Here is a 14,815-nt window from a genome sequence, read left to right on the forward strand (position 1 = left end):
AGAGAATAAGGCTTATGTTGCTAATTATGAGGAATTAGTAAATAATGGGTCTCAGAGTAGGAATTGAAATGGTACAAATAAAACTCAGATAAGAATTCTATTTCCAGATATAGTAATTCAAAAGCAACTTTGAAAGGTTTCTCTACTAAGATAATGATTAACAACTAGGCTGAGCAGGACTTCAATATTTTAAACCATGCTATGTTAAATCTATGTAATTTTGTTCCTTTTTCAAACATTATTTACAATGTCTAAACAAATTTTGTACTCTGGTGGTGGATGAAACTTAAAACAAGTGGCAAGAAATTAGTTACAACACTTCACAATTTTTTAACACTGCGAGATTTTGTTAGAAATTATTGTTATCAGAAAAGTGTGGGTTTTTTCTAGTAGCAACATGTACATTTTCTCTCACCTTTTTTCTTTCCTTTGATGTTATGTCTAGAAAAATATTTATACAGAATCATGTCCACACTCCTTGAAAGTAGATTTTTGTTTGAGGAAATCTCCCATTACCTTAAAAATACAGCTGTCTCAAAACTGAATGGTCTTACACTGAATCCATCTCTTTGCCAGCTATTCCTCATTCCCACAACGTCCCTTCCCCCAGGCACGGCCCCCATTGCAGCTTGCATTGCAAAACCTTCCTGGCCTGAATCACACACCCAGCCAACTGATTCCTGTGACCCAGCTCCACTGAAGTATGCACTTCTCTTTCTATGGAGACTACATTTGACACTTCTAATTAAAGAAAAAAAAAAAAAAAAAAGCTGCACATTAATGTTGAGTGAATGAGACCGCTTGATTCCTGCTAGCAGCCAGCTCTATGCCTGCTTTCTATCACACATCTCTTCTCGTCATTCCCTTTCATTGTGGCGCTCTGGAGAACACCTGGTACCATAGAAAGAATGAGACAAAGTCTCCACAGTTAGGATTTAGGCTTATTTAAAATAACTTTGAAATGCGGCCATATCCCAAATTCATCTTTGCTTTATTTTATAATGAGCTCAATTCATCCTAAAACTATATGAGCTCCATCTTATACAGACTGAATATCTTGCTAACATTTTATTTTTAGATGATTCCTTTGCCTGACAATTTTGCAGACTACTCAACCAGTCTCCTGACAAATTCAAATTAAAAACATGATAATTAAATACAGAGAAGTATTTCATCCTGTTATAATCTTCAGCTGTCTGAAACATCAGAAGCTGTTATAAAGGAGCTGATTTGTCTCCATAGCAAAAAGAAGAAAGATACCTAGATGCTTGTCTGCATTGATTAATCTGTTGCAACACAGCTTTTGTAGGAAGGCCCAACCATCTAAGCAAATTTTAGGCATTGTCCATAAGATTTTGTGTTTGAAGAGATTTTTATTCTCTCATTTCAGCCCTACCAGCAGCTCAGATTCCAGTTCTCTTGCTTCTTTGGCCAAGGCACTATTTTCTCCAAAACACAGCAGAGATGATTGGGCTTAGACCTAACAGTCCCTGTGATGCATGTCCAGTTGTCCCATGTACTAATATGTTTTACTCACAATTTGTAGAACTTACAATTAGATTAAATGACAAACTGAAAAATATAGAGTCCTCCAAACAATCTCCTTATTTTGCTGAGCAATAGTTTTATCAGACATCCCATAAGTAACTTGAAGCTTGTCTATCTCCAGACTTCAAAGCTCTGTATTTCTTTCTCCATAAAATACTCTGCCTTCCTTTTCAGTAAATACATTCAGTCTGCACAGTTCTACTGAAATAACTTTGTATTCGTGTTGGCAAACAGGTCAGCTATAGCGTCCTCTCTGAATACTGCTTTTATCTGACAGGTTTATGAGTCAGCAACATCTTCCTTAAAGGCTCACTTCCAGTATCACATGCATAACCACTACAGCGTTTTGTTCAGATGAGTGATGTTCAGTAAACATGCCCTAGGCATATCTAGTCCAAAATTAACACAGCAGCAACAAGATTTAAACTCACAAAGGATCATACGTGTATCTGACTTTTAATTTACGAAAGATAACTATCTGGAAGCAAAGTGGCACAGGGCAAAGCACAGCACTAGTTAAGTCAAAAGCCGTGTAGGCGTGGGAAGAAGGGACGCGGCCCAGGACTGCTGCTGCAATGGATGCAAATGCTGTGTTTTCACACCTACACCACATATATCACATATGTAACTGTGTCGGATTGTCCAGGCACGTTCCCTGCATGCTGGCCAAACTCTTTACTTGCTGATACATTCACATTTTGCAGAGCCAAGGACAAGATGAGGACAACCAACTCAACTGTCATCTGCTGCATGGGAGGTTTAGGACACTTCAGTGCCAGCAAACAGCTTTCTACCCTAGGCTGAAATGCTATAGTAAACTTGCTTATATGTTTTACTGCCAAACTACATACAACAGAATATAACAGCTATTTGACTGAAGGAATAAATTAATTGGATTAGTAGAAGCTCTTTGGGGCTGTGAGTGCTGCTGTCCCACACCCAGCCTTAGGCAGCCTCTGCCCTTTGGGATGATTTTGTGCTGCAGACACACTCTGTGACACAGTTCCTGTCCAAAGGAATATATGGTGAAAACAGAACTGACTATAGCAAGATGATGACTTCTACAGTTTTTATGTTTTATTAATAAGCTATTGGAGAAAGAGAATGGTGAATCTGTGAAGGTTGTTTCATTGTTTTCCCCATTTCATATTCACTCCAGACCCAACACAGACTGGCCTGGGAACTCTTCTTCATTATGGCAGATAGTAATGTCCCTTTAAAGGACTATGAACCAACCATGGGCTGCTCTGTTTCCACCTGGACTTCAGGACAGCAGAAATACAGCTAGGCTGTCAGACCTCAGCTGAGAACTTCTGCCCTCATACAAGGCTAGCTTCTTTCACCTTTGTGTCAGTGACAAAGGAGATGAATGTGGACTAGAATTCATTTTCTAATGGCATGTTTACAGTCCTTCTATTCTCCAGTCCTCATATAATAAGGAAGAATATTTTAATTCTATCTAGAAATTGGAGGAAAGTATTTAAATGATATTTTTTCTCTTCCATAAATAATTCAAGCATACATTTCAGATAAATAACATTTCATTATCTGAAATGTGCCAGTAAAAGCTGAGCTGGGAGAGCTATATTAAGGACATAGGAATTATTCTGCATACCTGAAGGAAACAGATGCAGCAGTTGCTGCATTTCCACCAGGTACCATCCTGCAGATTACACAAAATAATCTAACAGATAAACAGCAATTAAAATTAAATTGGAAGGTTAAGAATTCTGGACAAAGTTGTCATTTTCCACTTGATTTTAGTTGGAACAGCAAATGTACTGAAGCACCATGAGAAACGTTGCCCTGCCCTTGTGATCTCTCTTGTGATTCCTGGGAAGCTTCCAGTGTATTCTGAAGCTCACAGTCTGATATACCAGGAAATACACACAAAAATATGTTGATGTGAAAATATCAGATCAGTTCAGTCTGGCAGACTAGGAAAGTTCAGCTGGCAAGGGTGGGTGAGCACCTCTCAGGGTGGTTTTATAAAATGAACCATTATGACAGAGGTTGTATAAGCAATTGCAAAGCTCTTATGTTAACCGGTTATTTTAATTGTCCTGAAAAGGTCTGTCCAGCTAGGGTGGCAGCTACAAAATGCATGTGGGGCAGAGCCTCTCCCCATAAATAAGCCTATACTTGTGTAAGAGTAATAGCATTAGGTTTGTTAATAAAAAACAAAATAAATCCATACCTACAGTCCAAAAAAGCCCTTGTCCAGGACTAAGTAAATTGCAAAGCTGCTAATAAAAGAAGCAATAAAGCTGAAAGATTGTGAAGGAAGTATGCTTAGGACAAAATGAACATTCATTTTAAACAATAATTCTCTCTACATTTCAACAAATGTGCCCCAAAAGGTGGCTACAACACAGAGCACTATCTCAGGACTGCACTGCACCGCAGAACAGTCACCTACTGAAAAGCTACAGTAACTGCTGCATGAAGTTAGAATTCAGAATATTTAGAATCTAAACACTATAATTACATAGCAGTATAATTATAGTTAATTACCTGAAAGATTAGGAAAGAGCTTGTGCAAAATAAAGGAAACTCTTCCTTCAGTTAATGGAAGGTTTTGCTAATAAATTTTTCATATCCAGGTAGAAGAAAATGTATTTCTCTAAAAAAATAACATGCCTTTTATAAGAATCTGTAGTGGAAAATTATGGCAGTTATTAAACTTACTGTAGAGAGGTAATAGATGGCTCTAATTCAAAATGAACTGAGTAGAGAGTGACTTCTGCTGCTTCCAATATCAGTTGCTTAGTCTAGGCAGCCTCCCATAAATCTTAACAAAATCCATGACACTGCTGCAAAACAAAATGAAAAAGAAAAAGGACAAATAGCTTCACTTTCATTTCTAGCAACTGACCCAGCCCCCATGGAAAAAGTGTGATATATCTCCAGCTGATAGCTACAGGAGCCTGAGAAGCAAGCAATATCTACCAGCACTCAACACAGTTGCATACGGACTATCTATTGTCAGATAGACATTTCAAAGCAAAAAACAAAAAACCCAAAAAACCCACCACAAAACAAAAAAAAACTTGCCAAGCAGCCAAGCCTGAAATGTCAATTTAATTGTTACATGCAATAGCAACAGTATACCATCTGCAATATCAGACACAGTTCAAAAATAATCGGATTAACAGACAATACCTGTAAAGTATAGAACAGAGGTAGTTGCCCATTGCTGTGAATGACAGCGGCCAGCGTGTTCTCCATATTCAATTTGATTACAAATTCTTATATTGTCTGTGTTGTCCAGATTGCACTAGGAACACTCAAAATACACAAGACAACAATCATAGCACTGAACTAAAACTGGGGGCAGGAGGAGTGTATGCGTGGTGTGTTTGGATTTTTTTTTCTTTAAAGTTTTCTTTAGCTTTCTTTTCTTCAATTAGCTCAGTGTAAGTTGAGCATTTGGCTTTTCCCCCCTATAATTAAATTGTCTTAAACCACCTTCTGTCACTTTCCACTGGCTTCTCACACTCAAAATTGTTGATGGAAGTGATTATTTTTTTACTTCTTTCTTTAGGTTAAGCTAAAGTCACTTACATCACTAAGACTTTACAGAAATGGCTTGTTTAGTACATCCCAACATTTTGGAGCAGAAATACAGTCAGTATATATTCATACACAGGAAAATAATGTAACTTCGCAAATCCCATTAAGAAATACTTGTATAAAATTCATAGAAAATTCATATTTCTAAAACCAGATGAAAATAATAGAACCTACTGTACAATGACTGCATTCATTTCATCATTTCTTGTAAAATTTACATTTCTTAATTATGTCAAGGCAAATCAATTCATAGCTTTTTATTAACCTGAACTTCTTGGTTGGAAGTAACAGCTCTCATTACCAAATGTCATCAACAGTGAGAGTTACTATCTAGGTGTCTATCTAGATAATTATATGTCCCTATTGTTTAAGGCAGGCTCACTTTCCTTGTTCTTTTCACATTCTTATTCTATCAAAATCATTAAGAGTACACACGACACTCAGCTTCTGCCAGTTCACTACGGCTGTAGCTGTCAGAATACTCTATTACCAAAAAGTTGGGAGGGTGGTGGTGATGGTGTTTCTTTGGGTTTGGTTTTTTTTTTAATGTTTAATTTCCAAAACCAGAGTCATGACATGCCACTGAATAATTCTTCCTTGTAAACACCTTCACTGAGAACTTTTGTAAGAATGTGTTTAATTAAAACTGAGCAGGCAAGTTACTTGGAAAAAAGAGAATACAGCAGTAACCTTCAAAACCTAGATCTCAAATTTGCTGTGAACCAGGGCCAACTCACCTGCTCGTTTAATACAAAATGACTCATCAACCAAGACTTCCCCCTAGAATCCTCCAAATCTATTGCTCAATAGTTTCAGTCTTGTAAGAATTATTTCTGTGATGAAATAGGTTCAAATATATCTTTTATTTCTCCTAAACTCTGTACATAGAACAATAAGTTTTTCAAGGGTCTGGTCATGCAGCACAAAAACTATTGCTAGCAAATTCTTTTCCCTTTTTTTTTTTAAATAGCATTTTACCAGTCTCGAATAACAGTTTTTCTATTAATTCTAGAACTTGTTAAATCAAGCCCATTACATCAGCTTTTAAAGAAAACAAAAGAGCACCTATAACTCCATGGCTAAAAAACATTCTGTTTCCATTTCTTCTCTCATTAGCGAGTATAAAAAAAATGGTTATTACAACTGAGATTTATGATGTGTACTGTAGACAACAAAAAAACCCCAGCAGCAGAGAGAAGAGTCCGATGTGCTGAGCTAGGAAACGTGGACGCCTAGACCTTTACTTCTCTGTTACTACATCATTAATTCCCACACTGTCCCAGATATCAGTATGAATGCACTTGATACCTATTCCTCTCCTCATGGCAATACAAAAATCACTAGAACAGTGAATGACTGTAATTTTCCATTAATATGAAAATAAATGTTTCTGTTATCATTATTCCCTGTCAGTAAAGGGCAGAATACAGTCTTTGCAGATCTCCTTAGCTAAAAATTATGCATCCAAGTGTCCATGCTGATTTCATTAAATTTATGAGCCTTTGATAAACCCAAGACAACTGTCACACTCTTGGAATAGACCAGGTTCTTCCTGAAGATTTTTTTTTTGTGTTTTTCAATGGAGGTCTCCAAGGAAAACCTGAGAACTGCATGGTGAATAGGTAGGTGGCCCCTTGTCACAGTGCTGTGGGATTCATTCAGCAGTATTCACTGGTCTACCACCAGCTGTGAGGAAATTTGGGTTGTATTAATAGGCTGGTGATGCTCAGCTTATTTTCTATGTTTTCCCAGATCAGAAATGTCATTCTTCAGCCAAGATGCACACACGAATGAGAACAAACTTGGCTGAAGCTGACTCTGCAGTGGACAAAGGCAGTGCTGGCAGCTGGCACTGAAACATTCACATTATTCCAGCCTAAAAAGCAGTCTCCGCTCTGAGATCACTTCTCATCACACAAAATTTTGACCAAGCTAGCAGAAGTGATGCTGTTGGGGAGGTTTGTTTGTTATTTTTTGTTTGTTTGGTTTGGTTTTTGTGTGTGTGTTTTTGTGGTTTTTTTCTGGTGTTTTTTGTTTTTGTTTTTGTTTTTTTTTGACTGTCAATACGTGGAGACATTCAGGGAGACTGGAGAATCCCCAGCTCCAGAACTTGCTCCAATGACCAGATGAACATCTTATGTGCAGTGGTATGCACAGCATCTTTTTAGGTAAAACACGTCACTGTGCTATGTTCGGTTGCTTTGGTATATGACAGGGAAGATTCAAACTGCATATTTGGGCATGTGGATTTGCTCAGTCCATATAAAACAGCACAATACAATAAGAGGCTATAATATTTCCTAAAGTAAATATTAAACACAGTGTGGTTTTTTTCTAAATGAGGAAACTGATAGGAATGCTTACTGGATGTTATCATAGCTCTGAAGACATGGACCAGAAGGAAAAGGAAATTATGCATTGAATTGGAGAAAGGAGACACTGAAACCAACTGCAGTATATATTATATCATCACCTTCTGTGACTTAGCCACATAAACTACAATATATTATAACTTTCTTTATGTAAAACTTTAGCTCTGAGGATTCTAGGCTGAACTCTAATGTAGTGCTAAATAACGAAGTGAATAAATTCATCTACTTGGTGTTCCTGCCATGACATGCCGAGGCAAATAATTCTGTTTATCTGTGTAACCTTTTGACTATGCTATGAGGTTGGTCCCTAGAGATGAACCAAATGATGGTTTACAGAGACAAAAGAGGGTGTTGGGATCATTATAGAGCTTTCTGTAGTTAAATAAAAGGGAACAATCTGACATTATTTCTGGCTGCTGAAATTTGACAAACTAATATTACTGTTTGCTGAAAAGATGACAATTGCATGCACAGGTTCTGTCTATTTATAGCTAATTTCTCTATCTTTACACTACAGTGAAAAGATTATAATATCCACACAGTAGGACTGAGTGAGCACCACACACAAGCCAAAAGACCTGACCTCCGTTTTGAAATCCTAAGGAATCAAGAAAAATTCAGATAGGCAGTCTTCAGGAATCATTGTATACGCGTATGTCAGGCTGTGAACAAGCATCCTTTTCCTAGTCACGGGTAACTGCTAGTAGCACTGCCCCAGCTTTCCTTGTTTTCTGAAAGCTACCACTTTTATCCAGCTTACACAGCAGATCAGTTCACGTAAGCATGCCAAGATTTGTTTCAAGCAATATAAATCAGGCTAGTTTAAACGGTAAAAATTGGTTATCTGAGGTAGCCTAACTGATCTTCCCTGCAGCAAACAGGCAATGATCCCACATTAGAGCGTTGGCAACAATTGGTGGTAATCTCTGGCTGGTGGGAGGTGACAAAGCTGGAGGTGGTAACCTCTTTGCTGGTACTTCACTGCTGTAATACGCTCCTTTGTAGTGAGTGTTAAAGTGCTGGTTTTCTGCAGAATAGTTACACACTCTGAAGCACGTTCAGGTTCTTACATATAAAGGAAACTCTGCATCCAAATAGCTTTGTGTCTATTGTTACGGAAGTTAAAAAAGAGAAAGAAAAAAATATGGTTTTCAACTGCAAAGTGAATTTATGTATAGCAAAAAAAAGAAGGTTTCTGGAAGGACTTTTAACTACTGTTTTATACAAGATCTCCTTCCATTTGGGGCCTTTAATTCTTTACACATGAATAGCAGTACCACCTTCTTTGCCCTACGAAATGTGACAGATTCTAGATAAAACATGCCAAGCAAAGTCAGAACTATGAGTTATAGTGTTACATGCACCACCTATGCACAATATGGGAAAACAGCTTTTGACAAACCAAAGTAGTTAAAAGGACAATGCAGTATTTAACTCCTAGGCAGAAATCCAATTCTGCGCAGAAAGGTAATCTCCATATTTGCACACTCAGCTTTCCTTCTCCCCAGACACTGTTGTCTCCTCACATTCACTGAGAACTGGATTCACAAGACTGATCTGCAAGCAGCACCCAGCTGTTGCCATACCCAGCCGACTGCCCCTGCCCACAGCATTACAGGATCAAGCCCATGGTTCATCCTCCACCTTGCAGCTGCGTGCCTTAATGCAGCTACCTGGGCAAGAGTGCCAAAAGGATGGCCACTAGGATTTTACTCGCACAACTGTTCTCATAAATGGTTACAGGATAATTATGATTATGCATCTTCTGATACCTTTACTTGTCACATCTATACTTTGAACAGACGGGCTGGAAAAATCTGTCATTCTGACATTGTTCTAGTGCTTTTTGTAGGCTTGCCATGTTCAGCAATGGCAGCTGTTCACCAAGCAACAAAAATGGCTATCTGGCCGTTCAGCTGAGCCACTGATCTCTCTTCTGGGCTTGTGAACGTAAGAGATGGCAATTTCTGGATTGATAACAAACTGTTCCTTTCCCCCATATTGCATTCATGAGACTTCTTGGCTCTGCTGTGTCCCCTCTCAAGCATTAAAGAGGAATGTGCTTCCAGCTGTCCTCTGAGAGTCTCATTAGATTTCCTCAGCCACTTCCATGAAGTTTCACATTGTTGCCCAAATCCAATTGGTCTGTAACTATTTGGAGAATTCTTAATTTCTGAGCCTAAATACTTTGTGCTAGTCAAATGAACACAGAGATTATAAAATCATGTTTCCAGGCACTTTCAAAGATACTTTTTCTTATGCTAATAGAAAAATAATGGTAGATTTGAGCAGGCTATGTCAATATTTTTCACAGAATAATCTTGAGCAAATTAAATATAAAAGCAGTGATTGTAGAAAGATTTGGGTGACAAACTTTTTCCTTAAGTCTTTAGATGTATCCTGTCTCTACTTTGATTTTCACATTTGGAGTTTTTGGGAGCGCTTGCCTGATCAGTTCTGTGACGTCCTTTCTTTATTACTCCTTATGCTGACTTATCCGATTTCTGCAAGATTCTTTTAGCTTGCTAAGCAAGCAAACCCAGTAGAAAGAAAAGTGAATTTTCACGTTGGCTGAGTGACCTGATTCAGATAAGTGCAAAAGCCATGTGTACACTGCTCAGGAATGGGGGAGTTGGACATCTGAGTTCCCTGTTACTACCTCCATAGATGTACAACCTCTAAGACCAGGCCTGGGCCTTGACTTGGGAGAAGGAGGTTCCACCTTCACCAATACTGTATACATCTCAGTAAAGTCTTGATGAGTCTTACTTCCCTACAAAGTATGACAGTGCACATCCTGGCACCAAGCCGGCATCACAACACTCTACAACAGGCAGCACACCACCCCGGCCCAGCAAACCCCAGGCAGAGATCCTCACCAGCTGAAAAACATTAGTGCCAACACCACCACCCAGTAGCTCCAGGAGCAATGATTTCTAACTCTGAATGCCTCCATTCAGTGACATATGCCTCCTCCCATTGTTTTTTGGTACATTCAGTCTTGCGCCTTTTTTAAAATTAGCTCAAATGTGCCACCTAAACACGTAAGATTATCTTAAGGCCATATAAAAGTGATTTACAGGGACACACACCTAAATACCCCAGAAGTGAGGCTTAAGGATGTGAAAAAGACATGAGCCAAGCTCATGAAAAATTCTGCTAAATCAATATGGTTCTCAGGGGAATAAAACCCTGTTTCCCTAATGTTCTTGGATAGTTGGTAGCATTTGTCACAATGGGGCTCCTATCCTGAATAAGCCTCTGAGTACAACTAGAATGCAAATAACAACTCTCAGAGTTATTACATTCAGGGAAATTACTCTGCTGAACTAATGTGTACATTACGTGTATTATTTATATGAATCAAAAAAGACTTGTTAAACGAATATTCTAAAACACAAGTAGAATGTAGATAGGCTCAATCTAATAATTTTCACTTAGAAAGAACAATACAGCATAAACACATCTGTTTGTTTTACATCGTTCACAGTATTTTAAATTAAAATAATATCTTTCCTTTCCATATTCCTTTCTTCCTAAACCACCATGAAACAGTTGTACAAGGCTATCAGTGATTTCATCAGTGATACTGCTCCTGGCTTTTTACCAGTTAGCTAACATGTTCTACTGGTTGATGGGTAGGTTACTATTTCTGTATAAGAAAAACAAATTGATGGAATCACTCAGAAGCACTGAAGACTACCAAATTTGGACATTATTAATATGAGAAAGAAAGCTTGTGTCTAAAGTCTCAAAAACAATTGCTTTTTCTTCAAAGCCAAAAATCTTCTATAAGCCTATGTCGTTTGCCAGCAAATTTATTCCTTGCCACCATATCAATTAAACTGGGTAAGTAGCTATTGACACTACCAGAACTTCACGTTCACGTTAACCGAGCTGTTCCCAAAGGTGACTATTTTGTCACACTGAAGTGGCAGAAGGCAATGCAGAGGCTACAGAGAGGTTAACCTTGACTTTGAAGAAGCTACTGTGCACGTCTGTGACAGACAGGGAAATGAAATTACTTCACTGATCAATTAATACCTTACCCACAAAGCACACCCTGCTGCTTAGTTCCCAAGAAGTATTATTAATTAATTATGTGCAAAGTATCCAGATTCAGAGATGGTCAGCATACAGTGCTTTTAGTGATGGCATCTCATAAGATGTCCTTTCTCAAGGCTCTGTGTGCTAACTCTATCCAGATGCTCATTTACCGACATTTGAATACTACTATCACTTGTCTACCTGTCTTCTAAGCTACAACCGGACTACTTGGAAACTTGGTAAAACAGCCTACTTATTAGGGAGCCAAATTCGACATGACCAAATTCAACCTTTAGCATAGAAGGGACAAGCCTGCTATGAACTTCTCCTGAGAATCTTGCAGGAAAGCATCCATGCACTGAGGTCCAGTAACTGTCATCTCTTCACCAAAGCAGTTGTAATTCAGTAATACTGTATATACACATCTTGTGCAGTTCAAACACTTTCTGGGCATGAAAAAACCTAGGAAGTCTAAAATCTGACAACAGTATAGAAGTCAGAAGCTCAGAAGCTCTGACACTGATCAGCAAAAAAAGCTGTTAAGTGGACTAATGTTTCTGGTGCACCAATGTTTCTGGTGCACCAAGCACTACAACAGCAGAGAAAACTCTTGAAGTGAAAGTCCACAAACTGGTCAGCACCCATAAAGGGTACTAAGTACTCCCAGCTCCCAGTGATTTCAAAAGGAAATCTGCAGGCCTTTTGTTAGCCTTGCTGTTGCGTGATCAACTCTGAACAACTTCCTTTTAACCAACTGGCAATTGAACTCTTGATTCTTTGTTTGTGCTTTCCAGGCTGTCAGATTTAATATACCCATTGCTTAATGATCCCATCCTTACCTTTAAGTTTACGGAGGATTTTTCTGTTCTAATCCCAGCATATATCACAATCAAAATCCCTACATTTCTACTCTTGGAGGATAAGACCCCAATTAGCAAAATGGACACTCCTTTTGGAATGATTTCACACTTCCAACTTGTAAACCCCTCAAATTTGTAGTCAACTTGAATATTGTCCATGTCTGTTGAATTTTCTCTACTAAAGGAGATCCAGTTTGCTTTGCAAAGCAGACTTGGCTTCAGCACACTTTCACTGTGCTGCCCTGTTGGATTCTGTTGAACAGCTCCTGGTGACAGAACACAAGGCTGTTTCATTAACCATCCACCAACAAATCTAATAACATGAAGAATTTCAACACTTCATTCATGGTTCAGTTAATTTAGCATAAACTTCTCCCCAATGAGTTATCATAAAGATCAACAAAACTCCAGAGAACGATTTACTGTTCTCATACATTCATGTATGTATTCGTACATTTGTGAAGCTAGAAGGCATCTAGAGAGATTATGCAAGAGCAGCTGATGAATTAAGATAGTTTGCACTTCCAACATAGAAAATAGTTACAAAATAAAACCCCAACCTGAGTAGAAAAACAATGTCATGGGGAAAAAAAATAATCTCAAGGTACAGTTTTTATCATCGGGAACATGTTGTTCACAGAAAGGCTTTGACTGACGGGGAGACTGAAACTCTCTGTTCACAGACCAAAACCATCATGGCCAACATAAGCATCCCTGGGTTATTCTAGCCCTGCAGAACCCTTTGTCTGTCTGTCCCTGGGTTTCAGTTTGTTCTACTGACAACTCCCACTTAGTGCAAATTCACTTTTTGGATCTGGAATTCCAAACTTTCAAATAATGCTTGTAGTCCATGCATTTATTCATTTCCCCAATTGTTTCACAATAGGTTTTAGCAATCTATAATTAAGACATATTAACTGAAAAAATCGTGTGTGCTTTCAGGTGTCTTAGAAAACAAATACATAACAATCATAGTATAATTCACTTTGGAACATAATGATTTTGTTTATCGATTTCTATACACTGAAAATATGAAGAGCAACTTCATTCTTCACAGTTTGGTTCATGTCATTCTGCAACTGATAAACAACAAATACGTAAAGAAAAAACAATCCAACTCAAAGTGAATGTTAAAATTTCCTTCAATCCCACATCCTGTTGTCAAAGCCCAAACACCTAGGACCAAGGAACAGACATAACAGACCAAAATAGAGACACTCTAAAAATTTGATCAGAGAGAAATCAATACTGAATGATAACCAAAACCAATTAAAATTTGTCCAGGAAATTAATGGTTGACTTATTCCCTGAAAAACAAGGCTTTGTACTTCTTCTATACTTTTATCCCCTAGTTTAAACCTGGATTTTCTCCTTCCTCCCAACTGCCTTCAGTGAGAAGTTTTCAAAAGTCTTGTAAAACTGGGCAAAAAAAACTATATGCAGCATAAAGTCTGATCACAGAATTTTCAGGAAGAGTCATCTTACCAGTTCTTGCTCTATCTTAACCAAGGTTTCAAGTGAGCAGACAGCATTTAAAATCTTCTGGCTTAGAAAGAAGAAAGAAAGGAGGAGAATATATTTCAGAAGAGCTAGATGAAAGAGCTAAAGAATAGACTAGCAAGAAACACGGAAATCCAGAGAAAATAAATAGCCCAATTCTACAAGGTGCTGAGTACTTGCAATACTGATTAAAATGAAAGGCACTTGACAAACAATTTCCTGAAATCATATCCAAAGGAACAGTCTCTGCCTTTCTGTGATGGATACACAGAGGAAAGGGTCCATCATTCTAGTCACTGCTTGGTCAACAATCTTTTTTTTTCTGTCTAGACATCCTTTTTTTTTAAAAAAAAAACAAAAACCCTCAAAGAAAACAACAAAAGGCACACACGTTTCTCTCTTGCTTTTTGTGGGTATCTGAATTTTTATATTTCTCTTTTCATACACTAATGCATACAAAATGACTAGAGATGATCAACAAATTAAGTCTACGGACCATCCACATCCTCCAGCTTTATTAAGATTAGTGTCACCAAGATGAACGGAGGGAGATGCCAGCAGACCCAGAGGATTCTTCCAGTCCTAGTATCTCCTATGTTTTCCTCCTCCTCCGCCCCTGTGAAGCCAGCATGTCATTTTCCTTCAGAGGTCCAAACCATTATAGTGGTATGGGGCATAAGCCAGTGAGCGCTATTCAAAGCACAGCTCTCACCACCCTTTTACCAGATGCTCAAGATACCAATGTGAAAAGACATCTTTTTTTTTCTCCCTGTGTTTCAGCACAGAGTTGAAGGGTGTCAATTATTAGGCTTTAAGCAGGGCATGCATTCACTCATGTCTCCAGAACAATGTTTACATTAACAAACACTTTACAAGTAGGCAATGTCTCTTAAACAGTAAAATGCTGTATACAGA

General features: G+C 38.2%; 1 protein-coding gene across 5 annotated transcripts in view; it reads left to right on the plus strand.

Annotated features, from left to right (window-relative positions):
- Positions 1–14,815, plus strand: part of LIPC (lipase C, hepatic type) — a 63,748-nt gene that overhangs the window by 19,028 nt on the left and 29,905 nt on the right. The window contains exon 1 of one of the 5 annotated variants that reach the window (XM_040600599.1): positions 7,203–7,289. The exons of the other annotated variants lie outside the window; for them this stretch is intronic. Coding sequence (XP_040456533.1) covers positions 7,259–7,289 — 31 coding nt within the window. The 5' untranslated portion in view covers positions 7,203–7,258. Of the gene's footprint in view, positions 1–7,202; positions 7,290–14,815 lie in introns of those variants that run through there. 5 annotated transcript variants of the gene reach the window in all.

Source organism: Falco naumanni, chromosome 7, assembly GCF_017639655.2.
Source record: "Falco naumanni isolate bFalNau1 chromosome 7, bFalNau1.pat, whole genome shotgun sequence".
In the NCBI taxonomy this organism is placed as follows: Eukaryota; Metazoa; Chordata; class Aves; order Falconiformes; family Falconidae; genus Falco; species Falco naumanni.